General features: G+C 32.4%; 1 protein-coding gene across 1 annotated transcript; it reads right to left on the reverse strand.

Moving 5' to 3' along the window:
• Positions 1 to 410: 410 nt before the first annotated feature.
• LOC124919679 (probable protein S-acyltransferase 17) lies at positions 411 to 12944 on the reverse strand. The gene is made up of 10 exons (XM_047459991.1): positions 12610 to 12944; positions 12420 to 12513; positions 7633 to 7727; positions 7079 to 7246; positions 6918 to 6990; positions 6793 to 6845; positions 2534 to 2625; positions 2393 to 2445; positions 2088 to 2213; positions 411 to 955 (listed from the first exon to the last, which is right to left on the reverse strand). Exons 1-10 carry the CDS (start codon positions 12756 to 12758, stop codon positions 671 to 673), a joined length of 1188 nt encoding a protein of 395 aa, XP_047315947.1. The 5' UTR covers positions 12759 to 12944; the 3' UTR covers positions 411 to 670.
• Between the last annotated feature and the right edge of the window lie 3399 nt (positions 12945 to 16343).

The following is a 16343-nucleotide window of genomic DNA, read 5'->3' on the forward strand; positions in this document are numbered from 1 at the left end:
TTTCCTACCAAATATATCTACATTCAAATTCAGTAATTATTTGGTGACTTTTCACTCATATCCAAATTTAAGAGGGTTTCCAAATATTATCATCCTTGCCCTTAGTTTTGGCAAGCAGTACATGAGTTTATAAAATAAATGATAACACTCTTTGCACATCAATACAAAAAGTTACATGAGAGGGACCTAATAACTAAAGCTATATCCACTCATGTGGCAAAGACAAAAAAAAAAAAAATATTTCCAATTTGTACCTATTATGGCTAAAAACAAAAGGATATTTTTTATAAAAGAAAAATGACAAAAGGAAAGAACACAAACATGAGAATAAACATAATGGAAAGTAAAGACAATGAGCATATCTGTTGATGGAAAGGAAGGTAGTGCAAGGGTCATTTGTGTTGTTAATGCCAAGGTTTTGTTAAGATTCAATTTCTTATAAATAATAATATGATAATACAAGTTGTGTATACATTACTTTTCTAAGGGGAAGAGCAAACAAAACCTACAAGTATACATGTAAATATGGTATTAGATAAGAAGAGCAAAAAAATATAAGAAAAAAAACACTCTCGTCTTGCATCGTAGATCAATTCAACTCCCTATCTAAAAGGCAGAGCATCATCAAGTCAATAAAAAAAATGTAGATAGGAGAAGCTAAAATCTCGAATCAATGAGACTTTGCTTTAGTATGCAAAAACATTGACCTCGAGGAGAGGGGAAATATTATCTCTAGAAGGTTGTGGAAAAATCCCTTATCATATATATTCTTCTTAACAATTTCCACTTCTTCCAAACGGGATCTCCTGAAGAAGGCTTTCCACTTGCTTTCTCTAGGCTTCTTCATCTTCACATTATTGTTAAGATCATTTACACTTGCAATTAGTGCTTCTGCACTTGCTTTCACCTCTTCAGCATTCCTCTGCAAGTTTATATATGCTTCCCACTTGAATGTCTGGGGGTTAAAAACACATCCACTTTTTGGTTAGCTTCAATTGTTTTTTAATTTGGATGAAAAGAAAATGTTGCAATTGTACAAGAAATGTGAACTAGTTATCAATCAACCTAAATGGCTAAACTATAAGTTGTTCCCAAATGTATCTAAAGCAACTTCTTACACACTAGGTTAGAGAGTCTCCAAATACTTCATCTCAAAACAATAAAGCATATAAAACATCAAGTAGTGATGAATCAAACGGAATGGAGACACATCCAGAAAAGATGGATAATAACTTGTTATAACTAATCATCAATCCTCGTTATTGAAAAACCACAAAGTTAGAGGTAAAATGTATATGTAGGAGCTAAGAGAAAGGATTTGGAAGAAAGAACTGTTTGGCAACCAAGAAAATAGAAGGCCTATTACAGTTAAGAAAAGTTTGTCTATAATGATTGATGAGGCAAATGGATAAGATAAGGTTCATGAGTTTAAAATCGGGGATGAAGTGAAAAAAGAAGTTGCTAACTAGGGAATTTTTTTTTTTTGGAAAACGTTAAATACCATTTCATTAAAAATATCAAAAGTGGGAGGGTTAAGAATCGAAGCTAGACAAACCCTAACTATGATTAAAAGATGACAATCAAAAGACTCTAAAAAAATTGATTAGTAGCTTTCGCAAAAACAAACAACAGAGATTACAAATGAAAAGAATACAATCATAAAACAGATCATAACTGCCCCAATCAGGGTGTTTATTGTAGGGAATTTTATATTCTACTACAAAATGTCTAATAGTGGCTCATTTAGAATTAATTTTTGTTTATGGATCTTGATATAGAATCGTTAGAAATCTAAACTTAGTCAAATACAACTCGGAAATTTATCTATGCTTCTAATTCAGATCCAGATACATAAACAGATTTTAAAAGTGTTTCTAAATTGGGAGACCATCAATGTACTTTAATGTAGGCCCTTGTACAGCACATAAAGTACTCCAAAAAAATGAGAGGAAGAAAAGGCAAGTTTGATTCATGTATCAGCCACATGCAAATTTCTGAAGGTTCATAACAAGAAAATGTTGAATCTAAAAAATATTTAATCATCAGAGAGGTCCATCTCTGTAGTATAAGACAAATAAAAGATTTACCTCATTTGTGGTAGTATTGGACAGACATAAATGGGCATGATATCCAAAGAAGCCAGCTAATAATAGGGAAACAATCCCCATAAACACCATAAGAAGAATCTGAGTGTTGTATGAAGATAACAACCACTGTTACAATCCAGGACAACCCATTAGAATTACATGTCAAAATTGAAGAATTCATGAAGCTTGAGAAAGAAGCCAAATGATGTTGATAGTCAAACATCCATGGAATCACTAATATCAAAAACTAGGATGCCAGACGAATAAAAAACTGCTAACTAAAATAGAAACAAAACAAGCCTTGCCTGTACAATGTGTGGAGCCAATTCCTTAAGTTTGTTATCAATCCCATAATAAACTGCAAAAGTATATGAAAACAAACTATATAAAGGTAGGCCTCTCATGATTATACTAGCCAAACAGGAGCAAGGTAAATTTGACTTTACCTGTTAGAATCTCTATAATTTTGTATTTCTGCAATTCACCAGCAAGAACAAATACAAGGGCTACTGTTCCATATATGCAAAGAAAGAAGTGCCTGCAACGAATAGACCTCAATGTCAAATGGTAAATAAGCTCAAACTCACATACAAATGCTATGGAAAATCTATTCAAAGTTTCAAATGACTGCCTGATAAAGTATTTTTTTAATTAACATGATAACTGTGTGAATGAACTAATTCGCATTAACCAATCAGAGTATTTAATGACATGGTTAACTATGAGATTGACTTGAATCACATGAATCACTCTTACATAAAGTACTTAATCGACATGGTAACTTAGAGATAGAACTGAATCACATTAATGAAATCCCTCCCTACTTCCTTACATTTATTCTGCAAGGAAAGAAAGATGTAGGTGATGGCTAGATAAGAAGATTTGAATTTGATAACTTATCCATTGGACCTATCTATCAAGCATTTGGTGTAGATGATGGCTAGATAAGAGGGTTTGAATTTGATAACTTATCCATTGGACCCATCTATCAAGCATTTGGGTCCAATTAAATATTTTGACTTCTTTCAATTGGATAAATAATAGCTGAAAATTACTTTTGAGATGATCAATAATGAAATGAATCAATCACTTAGAAGCTTGGTTTGGCAAATTCACCAAGGTATTAAGAGAGATTGGTATATTCATGCAGATCACACTTATTACAGAGCATTCCAAAAATGAAAGAATCAAATTCTTAATTGTTTATGTTGATATCATTGTTCTCTTACGGATTCATGAAGATGAGATTAAAGACAACTTTTTTGTCCTAAATATTTAAAATCAAAGACTTTTGGGCATCTAAAGTATTTGTTGGGATAAAGGTAACATGAATCAGAAAATGAATATTAGTATCTCAACATCTAGGTATAGTTCATTTGTATGAGAAACCTAGAGATCTAGAGCAACAAGAAGCAAATTGTGGTTTCTCGTAGTACAAAATTAGAGAGCATTAGCCTTGCGCAGTTAGCTTCAAAGATTATTGTATAAACTCAAGATCATCGTTGAAGCTCTTAAACTTATCGTTCTTTTCAAATTGCCAAAAATATTTTTCTTCACAATCGTACAAAACATGAAATTCATTAGTGAGACGATTGAGCAGTCGTACATTCTCACATACATCCCATCAAAGTAACAGGCGGTTGACATTTTTACCAAAATCTTGTCTAAGCCTAATCTAATCTAAATGTTCACTGTCGTTGGATTGAAAAACATCAATTGTGTAGCTTAAGGGGATGTAGTGAATAAATCAAGGATATTCATAATTGATTGTATAGAATAAGTCCAAGAAACTTAGTATTGAAACTCCACACTTAATAGTAACTGTGAGACTAAACTAACTCGCATTAATCACTTGTATTTGATTGTATGGTTAATTGTGAGATTGAATTGAATCATATAAATCACTCTTACATAAACTATATGGTTAACTTTGAGATTTAACTGAATCACATTAATCAACTCCCACCCTTCTTCATTACATGTCTTCTAGAAGGGAAGAAAGATGTAGGTGATGGTTGGATAAGAGGGTTTGAATTTGATAAGTTATCCATTGGAGCATCTATCAAGCATTCAGCTGAAATTAAATATTTAAGTTTCTTTCGACCGGATATATAATAGTAGAAAAAATGTAAGGAAGAGGGAGGGTGTTCATCCTTTCTTCCTTGTAGAAGAAATGTGAGGAAGGGAGCGTGTTCATTAATGTTCAGTTCAATCTCAAAGTTAACCATGTGGAGAATTAAGTACTTTATGTAGAAGTGATTCTCAGGTCATTCAATTGAATTCAATCTCACAATGAACCATGTAGTTAAAAGAGGGATTAATGTGAGTTAGTTCAGTCTCACCGTTACCAAGTCTATTAAATAAATACCTTATCAGGGCAGTGACATATATAACATTGAAAAGTTTACCATTTGACATTGAGGTACACTCGTTGTAGGCACTTTCTTAGGTTTCCAATCAGCTGGGTTTCCCATGGACTTTCTAGCATTTCTCTTTGGTATTCCCATCCCTCTAATAGTTATCACACTCTTTCCGTGTGGTGGTCTTTGATTTCTCATTGGTATGCCCTGCCCTCTAGTAGTTATCACACTCTTTCCTTGTGGTGGTCTTTGAGTCTCAAACTTTGGATACTGGGCTATTAAGGAAAACCCTTTAGTGGATCGAGTACCAGTTTATCCTTATACTTACTTTCTCCATTTTTTTAATTCCATCATCACTTCTAGTTCTCGATGACTAGGAAGAGGCTTGGTAGCCATTATCTTCCGTTTTACCATACAAAGATCTTAATCATGTCAAGCTGCTGCGAAAATCGATTGAGCTTGTAATAAAATTGAGTAACAGTCATATCTCCTTGCTTTATCTCATGGAGGACGGTTTCAATATGGAACACTTTTGTTGTGTTAATTTGGCATGGGCTTCTTGGACAACATCCCGTATTTCTTTAGCAGCTCCATATAGTAGGAAATCCTCTAATTTCTCTTTGGTTCTATTACAAACAATGACAACAGGTTTGGTTGTCTATTTTTCAAAACCTTGTAGGTAGAGTCTTCTTTATCGGGATTTTCATCTGTTCTAGCACTAGCAGGTGTTCAACATTTCCCTTTCCAGACACGAACATCAACTAGGACCATTCAGTAGTTTTTCCCATTAAGTTTGTAGTTAGGTGATAGGATTTTGAAATGAATCCATATGGATTGAGAAGAGAAAGGTGCACACTTCATAAGTTGAGAACTCTTCTCAATCCGGCCATGTTCTTCAAAGGCAAAGAATTAGGGTTTCTCTCAGAATTTTGGCTATGATACCATGTGAAAATTATGAGAAAAATGTTTTAACTTTATTGTGAGGTAGTACCCTTTATACACAATAATTATTATATATTCCATTCCGGAAATCATGAGATCTGTTAGGTAAGGATTCTATTCTATAATCAAGGTATAGGTAGTGATTATATTTTAGAATGAAGGTACTAAAGTTGAAAGATATTTAATAATTATCTATTAATTTGAAAACAATTATTAATTAGATAATTATCAGTTTACATTCAAATATACAAGTAATTATATTGCGTAATGAGTCAACACATTCTATCAAGTTCTAAAAAATAGTCATTATTTGTTTTCAATTCTAAGAGTAGGGAGGATGTTATGACATTACATTTCCGATTAGGACAGCTCAATTTCTATTTTTTAGAAAAATTGTTTCATGACCACTTTATCAATAAACTACCAAGTTTATTCTATTGTGATGAATGTCAGTTCGCTAAATATATCATCAAATGCATTTCCTAAAGTTCCTCATATGTCCACACAACCTTTCTTGGTGATTCATAGTGATGTTTGGGGGCTCTCTAGAATAAAAACCCTCTCAAATGCCAAGCGATTTATAACTTTTATTGATGATCACACTAGAATGACTTAGGTATACATAAAACGAAAATATGATGTAAAACAAATATAAGCAAGAAAATACGGTTATTATTCATGATCATTATCAAGAATTGAGATTACTAGGTAGAAGAACAGGCAAGTTGAAAAGTCAAAATGGCAGATCTCTAATATATCCCCGTTCTTTTACTTCGTTCCATAAATAAGCCATAGAGTGTATCTGCTCTAGAAGGAAATTAGTAGGAGACTGTAATACTTTCTTCTTCAAAACTGAAGAGGATTTACTACACTGAAAATAGTTTTATGCCAAAAGAATGGTCATTAAGTTATACTGGTTTATTAATTAGAGCATATGTGGTAAACCAAGAAAAAATAGTTATATAACAACAAATTTGGAGAAAATAGAAAGCTCAAGGGAAGCAGGAAACAATTTTTTTATCAGCATAAATATTTAGTTAGATTTTATTCAGGTTGTGTAATTTGCCCTTTAACTTGGACATGTTTTATAAGAAGACCTCCCTCTCATTGGTCATTCCCAAATATTGTTGAACAGATAAGAAGCTTGATAGTGAATGGGGTTTTCTCTTTTTGCGATCATGATTTATTTCCTGGAGGCCCTCACCTCCATGGAATCCCACATAAATCAGAGCGTTCTTAGTGAGAAACAAACCTGAGACCTTTAGGCATCCTAAAACAGTTGCACTCTAAGAAGCACATAAGATAATTTCTTCACTACATGAGAATTGATACAACTATAAAAGAAAAAATTGTAATTTGCTTCAGTGCAAAAGATTTAGGGTGGTCTAATCATATTAACTCACCATAAAAGGAATGCTACAAAGTAACGTGTGTTCCTCTCCCCAATACAATTGTTCTGGAACAATGAGATATATTAGGTCAATGGTAAGTTAAATACCATAACAATAACATGATGTTAGATCCTAACCATCCATCCACAATGATGATCAAAGCGAGCCACACAACGATTACATATGCTGCAGTGCTTTGACCTAGCAGGTCTGCATGGCCAAAAAGAATGAATGAAGAAAAAGTTCTATGAGAAAACAATTAATCATTTCAAGTAAGAGGATTTCCAAATGAACTCACTTCACAATCTTGCATGTTGAGCATAATTTCTGAGAAAATATCATATTGTCATACGGATATGCAGAGAGATAGCAAGAAACATTCTCTGCATTTACAGTTCCTGGGTCAGAAAAGCTAGTCAAAAGAAAGAGCACAATACCCACACCAACAGCCAACAAGCTTGTGTACCTGAAAGAGATATGACTTTTCAATAAACTGAAACATTCAACTTTTTATGTATCCACTCTATCTCAGTTTATTTAACACATTACATTTTCACTTGACAAATTTCATCAGACACAATTATTATTATCACTTCTTATTATAATCATCACTTCTTATAATCATCACTTCTTATAATCATCACTTCTTTCCCATCAATCCAAACCTAATTTTATCTGAATAGCTTTCAGACTTACCCTTCTTTGAAAAGGGGAATAGTATTCCGGTGAAAAAAAATCCAAATTAAGTAACCATTTTAAACTGAGAATTAGCATCACAGTAAAAATGAGAGAAACCCCACCCCACCATTAGATCATAAAATTTTCAAGTGAAGGATGCCCATATGAAATTACCTGTGAATATCACTAAGATAGTAGCCAGGAATGTAGCTAAATGATGACTTGATAATGATGAAATAAGTAGTTCCAATTATTGCCAAATATATAGTCTGCATGAAAAGGCATTAATCCCATTAACATGCAAAGTACTAACAGGTAAGGTCATCATGACTAATTTTTTATAACCTCCACGTGAAAAGAAACAATCAGAAATTATAAACAGGTACACATATGGCAACACTGTGGCTTGTTCCAATGGAGGGTTTTGGATTTTGTCAAATCAACTTTGTAAAATGACATAATTTTTTTTTATAATGTTTTTTCATCATAAGGTCACATTTAAAATCAAAAGCTAAAATAAAAATAAAAAAAATAAAAACACTTTGAAACAAGGCCTACTTGGGAAGAGCAAGCCAGTTAAAGGCAAAAAAAACTATTCAAAATATAGATAATAAAAATATTATTCCTGCAAGTGGACATTATATTAAAAAGAAAATGGACCAAGTTAGCAGATATGCAAATATAAAATTCCAGTATTTTAGAACAGAGAACTGAAGCAGCAGCTGTGGTGTCTGACATCTCCGATATATAAACATGCAAGGTTTACAAGTGCAAGGAAGGATTGCTCTATGTGGAAATCAGTGGCTGAAGATAAAAGGTATCATCTTTATTCCCATTTAGGGTTGGTGTAAAAGAGAATCAAATCTCTATGAAATAGGATTTATGGTTGAGGATTTTTAGGGATATTGTTCATGTTTATCTGTGCATTAATTAGTGACTAATATGATAAATAATTATAATTAACAACTAACTAATCATGAGAATAATAATGATTTATCTACACTCCCCCTCAAGTTGGATTGTACATATTGTACAATCCCAACTTGTTAGCTCCCCGAATTTGTATCATGGCAATGCTTTGGTGAGAACATTTGCATATTGATTGTTAGTTGACACATATGAAACATGAATCTCTCCATCTTCGGTCTTTCCTGAAATGAAGTGTATGTCTATGTCAATGTGTAGTCTTGTCATGGTGCACTGGAATTCATACCATATTTATAAGAGAATGATTATCACATAGGACTTTAATTGTTATTTCTTCAGCCTCACCTAGTTCCTTAAGGAGTTTTTTCAGCCATAACTCTTCACAGATTCCAACTTCTAGAAGATCTTGATTCAGCATTACTTCTTGACACAACAACATGTTTCTTACTTCTCCAAGTAACTAGGTTTTTCTATACATGAGAACAATAAGCATAAATGGATCTTTTTCCTACATTTACTAACAAGATGAATATCTGTATAAATCTGTGTCACTCTATTTGTGTTCATAATAGTCCTTTACCCAAGTCAATTTGAGATACCTTAGGATTCAATAGGTTGCCTCCATATGTTCTTCAGGTGGAAATCTCATTGGAAAACATTTGTATGGACTTGAGTGTGCCAAATAGATTAAAATTACCAATATGAGGCTCCAAAATCACAATCCAAGCTAGGGATGTATACCTTGTTGGATCTTAAAACCAGTGACTGATTTGAGACTACATTTCCACCAAATAATTTTTGTTGAGTATCCATTTGGACAATGCTAAAACCACCGGCATTTTCCACAACAACTGCAGCAATATTACCAACATGATTGCTCTTCCACTTTGGTTTCCAGTCAACTGGTTTTGCATCGAGGTTCCAACATTTTGCTTTGGTATGTCTTGTCTTCTTACAGTAGTCACACCAATGTCAACTTCCTCGTGTGATTTCTTAAGTTACTAGTACTGACTCTTCAAGTGTTTTCTCCCTATTCCAAGCATCACTCTTTTCTACTTTCTTTCCTTTCTTACAGAATAATTCTACAAGGTTATAGAGTTGTTTTGATTCCATGATTCAGATACAAGAGGTAGGGTTAGGACCAGGGTTTTGATTCCATGATGTGTAACAGTGTTATCAGAATTGGCATTCCTCCTGCCGGTGAAAATGTATCTACTATCACCACACCGACCACCATTTCCCATACGAAGAACAACATCGCAATCATTATCCGCAAGAATCCAGAAACAAGAGACGTGAAGAAGATGTTACTGCAACGATCAGGAGTCACATCTTGTTCTTTTATCCGGATCTAAACTTCCAAAGAGTTGATGAAACCAAATCAATAGATGGATCTAGGCTACCGAACCGTTCTTCCAAAGGGAAGAGACGCCAATGGTCAACAAACTAGGTTATGTACTCAATAATATCTCCGGAGCTGCAAGACTATGGTAAATTCTTTATAAAAGTCTATATTATCTTTAACTTGGGATGTTCTAAAGGAATCAGTGAGAAAAGTGTTTTGTCAGAAACAACTTGAGAAATTTGGCAGCATTTGTTCATTCTGTAAACAGATTCCATATATGATGAAGGATATGTTGAAAGATTTTAGGTAAACCCATGGAATGTCTATGGCACGTATTGAAAGAGACAGTCCTGAATTCTTCAACCGACGAATCTGTAGTTGACAACTACCTTCCAGAGATTTCAAAGAAGCTGGAGCTATCTTCAAAGGAAGAAGAATCAGAAATGGAACTGAATTTGTCTTCTTCCAAAGAAGATAAATCAGAAGATGTACAAGGAGGAGAAAATGTTGAAAAAATGTTTTCATGTGTGACAATGTTGATTCCGGTGAGCAAACTGATTTGCCACAACTATGATGGAGGAACGACAAATGAAGGAGAAGTGAACGAAAATGAATATGAACCAAGACCTCTCGCACAACCACCGGACTTCGATATCTACTTCGATGACAACAGGCTGTAAATAAGACAACCACCTTCTTCACACTATTATAACATGACGTTGTACCAAGGACTCAAGCAAAATCACCCGACGTTCTTCATCTTCTCACACAGCCTGATATGAAATGGCGAGATGGAAAACTAAGATTAAGCCTTATATGTTTACAAAATCAAGCATTGACGACATATTAAATAGATCACCAAATTCATCAAAATCATTCTCCTGGTACTGATCACCTATTTATAGGGATGGATTGTTAACCACTTTGTAACGGCTAACTACTTATTTTTCGTGTCCTTACATGGTAAACTAACCCTACCTCTCATATCAGATTATTCTCTTAAACTCTCCAAATCCTTATTCAAACAATGGAAAATTTAAAAATCCTTTACTGTCTGTGCAGAGTAGTGACATGGTGCATCTCAATGACTTGTTGATAAGGTCAAGTTGTCAATGTTCAAAGAAGAGTATTGGTCACAAATATCTTTTATGTCAAAGATCATGAATGACAACTTTAATTTTCAAGAGTTCAATAGTGTTATTAGCATTGGGTAAGTTTCCTTGACAGCCCTTTAGATTTCTTCGATTGTTCCGTAGAGAATTTTGTCGCATATCTCAATCGTCATCAAGTTTATCAACTAGGACATAATGATATGATTATCAATTTTCAATGTTTATAGAATGTACATTCATTTGCTAAATGTTTATCTCCCATGTGAGGTAATCATCCTTACCTGTGTCAGATATGAACATGAGGACTAATTGAGTCAAAGATAATTAGTCACACTCAACTTGTAAAATGTAATTGGTTTGAAGGTGATTCAGTTGTGGGTTTGAAGATGGTGTGGTTAGGCTGAATGATAAAACTTCACATGAGGAAGTTTGATGATAGCCATGGTTAGGCTTAGTTTCAACGAATGAACTACATTAAAACAAAATATGGTTTTTTATCGCAAGAGGATGTGATACCATGCGAAAATGGGTGATTGGAGATAAAAAAAAAAAATATATATATATATATATATATATATATATATATTATCTGTATTCCCAATTAGGGTTGATCTAAATACAAGTTACATCTCTTGTAGAGAGAAGAATCAAATGCATATAAACTAGGATTAATGGTTGACAGTTTTTAGGGATATTGGTATTCCTTGAATTAGTTAGTCACTAATATGATAAATAACCATAATTAACAACTACTAATGAGAATTATAAGTAATTATCTCCACTCTCATACAACTGTAACATACCAGCCTAGAGATCTAGGATTTGTAGAAGAAATAAATATAAAAAGAGAATAGTTTAAGCCTTTGGAGATTAGAGAGACACAGATTCAAAACTTCTTTATTTCTTCATAAGTCATCGCAATACAATCTCTACTAATTACAATATTATCCTTACACTATTTACTAATACTGTTACACAACCATATCATTCTACCCGTTCGAATTATTTACCAACTCTTTCTTAAATTGGCTCAAGCAACCCCATGGAAAGATCCATGATAGAAGAAAGTCTTGAAACTGCTGCAGTAAGGCATTCTTATTAGCTGGATATTGTGCCAAAACAAGAAAAATCGCCTTTTTCTTAAAGACTTAATCAAGTGGATGCCTATATTGGATAATGATGTTAAAATCTTTGAAAATGAATAACATCCACAAATATGTTATTTGGGGCTTCAAACTGAATTAGCAAATATATGGATAAACCTATTTTTTCCACTGCATCAGAGAAGCCAACACTATGGTCAATTATCAAACTGAAACTTCATTCCCATTAGATTACTATATGGTACATTGGATTTACTCCACTCTTATAAATGATATTATATCTATAATTGCTAATAGAAGGAAATAAAGTACTTCTTTAACACAAATTAATAAGAGATTGCACAGGAAATATAGTCATTTTAGTGTGGCAATTAACTTAACAAAAAGAAGAAGAAATAATACATCAGGAATCCTGACTATTCAGGTCCAGACGAGTAAAACTGCAAATTCCTAATATTCAGAACGTGGGAAAACCTGTAAGATAGGGTTAGGCCGATCGCAGCAATAAAACTCAACGGAAAGAACAGCATCAGTGGCCTTTGAGCCGCAAAATGTGTCAACGATACGTCTGCATAAGAAAAATGTGATGACATCCAATGAGGGTTTATAATCAATCAAACAATCAATCAATACAAGTGTAAGAGTACAAGCGAGAGAGATATACAATAAATGATCATATGCACCAACGGTGAGGAAGTAATTGATTCGCTCGACGAAAGTCCCTTCAAAGATTGGCCACCGGCCACAGAGAAATGATATGACAACCAACAGCGTAATAAGGCCGTGGCAGAGTAGAAGCCACTGCATAGCCATGAACGTTGGTTGAGACTGGAGAGAGAGATTAACCCGATTGAGCTGCAGACTTCAATGAAGAAGTTGGATACTTGACTTCGACTGGTTTGATATGGAGTTTTGACTTTTGAGGTTGATTGCAAGACCCCCAACCAAATTAGCACTCGAGAAGACTCACTTCCCTCCTCCTCTCTTCTAAAAAGGGGTCAAGCTTTCAATCAATTTTAGTTTCTTCAATTCAATAGTTAAATTTGAAGGATAAAAACTCTTGTGTCACAATTGGTATCTTCATTGAGGAACTAGGTTATAAAGTGATTAGTTTAGCAAAAATAATTATAATAAATTATAAAGTGACCAAATTGAAATTGATATTAATTACTAATTAAATAATAAATAAAAATAATTTGTCACTTAATTAATTCAAATTTAATTATAATATTATTTATATTTAATAGAATTTTCTAGCCTTTTTTTTATAAAAATACTTATAAGAAAATAAATAGATTTGATATTAATTTAATTACAGAAACATAATTTTTTTTTAAATCAAATAAAAAATATAATTATATTGTAATATTATTTAATGTATGCAATCTCAATATATTATATTTTATAAGATATAAAATTATTTTTATTTCATTATAAAGTATTTTATTTTTTAAATTTAACCTAATGGAGTCTAATATGTTTTCAAGTTTATCTCAATTATAATACACGACTTTCACAAACATTTTGCAAGAAGACTCAATTGAATGTCAATTGATACTTCTTTAACAAACTTATATCTCATTTCGAAGCCTTAAATCTCGCTCCGGTAAAACATAAATCTTGTTTAGATATTTTTTTTAATATAAGAAATTAATATATTAAATTCGAGTCTTTCAAGCCTTTCGAGCCGAACTCGAGCCTATGATTATATGATCGAGCCGAGTTCGAGCTTAATATTAAAAGTTAGATCGAGCTCGAGCCGAGTTAATAAAAAACGAGTCGAGCCGAACTCGAGTTAGGGCTAGTTTGAGCTCGGCTCGGCTCGTTTACACCCCTATGCGATGCACACGAATAAAAATATATTGTTACAACGTCCCGCGTTAATCAAATTTGGTGTTGAATTTAAAATATAAAGTGTTATTAGCTTAGTTGGTTAAAGAGTTGTACTTGTTTTTGTTAGGTTGCGAGTTCGAAACATACCTATAGCATTTTTAATTTTATTTTTAACCATTTTAAGTTTATGACGGGTCAACCCAAATATTCATATATATAGATTAGTTAGTTAAAAATGTCCTGCATTCATCAAATTTGGTGTTGAATTTAAAATATAAAGTGTTATTAGCCTAGTTGGTTAAAGAGTTGTACTTGTTTTATTAGATTGCGAATTCGAAACATACTTATAGTATTTTTAATTGTTTTAAGTTTATGGGCAGGTCAACCCAGAATCTGACTCAAGTATCCATTTACTCTTACATATGTATTCAAATTATCCACAACTCTCGACCCCGGCAATCCGGACATTTTCAAAATTAAGCATCATTATATATATATATATACATATATATATATATATTAGTTGGTTAAAAATGTCCCGCGTTCATCAAATTTGGTGTTAAATTTAAAATATAAAGTGTTATTAATCTAGTTGATTTAAAAGTTGTACTTGTTTTTGTTAGGTTACGAGTTCGAAACATACGTATAGCATTTTTATTTTTATTTTTAATCATTTTAAGTTTATGGGCGGGTCAACCTAGAATTAGACCCAAGTATCCATTTATTCTCACATATATATTCAAATTAACCACAGATTTCGACCTTACAATCCGGATACTTTCAAAATTAAGGATCATTATATATATAGATTTTGCTATAATTTTATGAATTTATTTTTTTTATCCCAAATTGAAGGAGATTTTAGGTATTCTTACCTTGATGGCAAGGATTTTTTAATTAATTAAAAAAAGGCCAATTTTTTTTTATCACAATTCTTGTTGTCTATCACATCATTTAAATAATCTTTTCAAATACTAAAATGCCTTTTCAATTTTAAATTTATTTTGAGAAACGATAAAAAGAAAGAATTTAAAAATTTGAATAAACTTAGAATAATTTGGCATTATGATTTACTGAAAAAATAAAATAAATTATATCTCTTCTCTTTTTTTATATATCTTTTAGTAAATGAAATAATACCATGTCATTCAGATTCTTATTCTCTTCCCTTCCTTTTATAATTATATCTCCCAATTTCCTCCAATTATTATTCATTATTTTTTATACAATAAATATTTTAATATTAAATTATTCATCATTATACCCTTTCTCCCTTCATATCACTCATTACTTATCATCTTTCACTATTTCTCCATTAAAATGGCATCTACCATTAAAATGGCATCTAGTTCTTCACATTCTCAAACGTTAAGTTCGGTTCTCGATTGAAACAATCCAACAATATCAATCATCTCACGCTCTCCACTTCAAATTCCCTCTTAAGGACTTTTAATTTCATCATGAGCTGTTGATGGAAAATCAAAAACTTTAATCAAGAACTTCATCATTGATTGAAAAGAGCATGTGTTGAAGAAGTAAAGAGAATGATAAGAATAATAATAGGGGAGCAACAGGAAAACAACTTCCCACATGTCAACGGGATTGGAAAAAAATTCATTTTAAAAAAAATTGGAGCGTGCCATTAATGATTCTTTGTATTTTTATTGATTCTAGAATCCCCAAATCCACATAACCCACAAAACTATTTCGCGCATATCATTCGGAGATTCAAACTCTAACCATCGTTCGCTTATCGTTGAGATATAACATTTAAAGTAATCATGTATAAATTATCATAGTATTATCAATATATAGGTTTACTGTGAAAGTTGACAAACTTGTTCATGTGAGTTACTGAAAAATAACATTTAGGATGATCGGATGTAAATGATTGAGTACTAACAATAGACAGATTTACGTGATAGTTGACAAACTTGCTTACGTAAGTTTTTGACAAGTAATGTTTTGAGTGCTCATATGTAAATGATCGTGAGTACATATTGGACAATATGATTTATTGTGAAATTTGTTTAAACCTTTTTACGGAAGTTACTGACAAGTAACATGTAGCGCGATCATATATAAATGATCTTGGTACAATCAATATATAGGTTTATCGTAAAAGTTGATAATTTGTCACGAAAGTTACTAACAAGTAAAATGTAGTATGATCATTTATAAATGTTCGGCGTACTATCAACAAAAAGGTTTATCATGAAAGTTAATAAACTTGTCAAGAAAGTTACTAACATGTAACATGTAGTGCGATCATATATAAATGATCGGAGTACTATCAACATATAAGTTTATCGTGAAAGTTGATAAACTTATCACATTAGTTACTGACAAGTAACATCTAGTGTAATCATATATAAATTGTTAGATAAAATTGACCGGTTAATAAGAACTTAACAAAACAAATTTATTGTGCAAGAACGGTCAAGAACTTCAACCGGTCAAGAAATCAAGCCGGCTAGGAGAAGCAATGACAAATCTAAAACCTGAAGTTATTCGGTTGAACTGAACAACCTGTTAACATAATCAGTTGGAATGAAGTATTCAATC

This window comes from Impatiens glandulifera, chromosome 1 (assembly GCF_907164915.1).
Source record: "Impatiens glandulifera chromosome 1, dImpGla2.1, whole genome shotgun sequence".
Classification (NCBI taxonomy): domain Eukaryota; kingdom Viridiplantae; phylum Streptophyta; class Magnoliopsida; order Ericales; family Balsaminaceae; genus Impatiens; species Impatiens glandulifera.

Coding starts and splice junctions, on each gene's coding strand:
- LOC124919679 (XM_047459991.1), bottom strand. CDS start 12,758: ATGGCTATGCAGTGGCTTCTACTCTGCCACGGCCTTATTACGCTGTTG. Junction 12,514..12,609: donor GGTGCATATGATCATTTATT/GTATATCTCTCT, acceptor TTTCTTATGCAG/ACGTATCGTTGACACATTTT. Junction 2,626..6,792: donor TTTGTAGCATTCCTTTTATG/GTGAGTTAATAT, acceptor TATTCGTTGCAG/GCACTTCTTTCTTTGCATAT.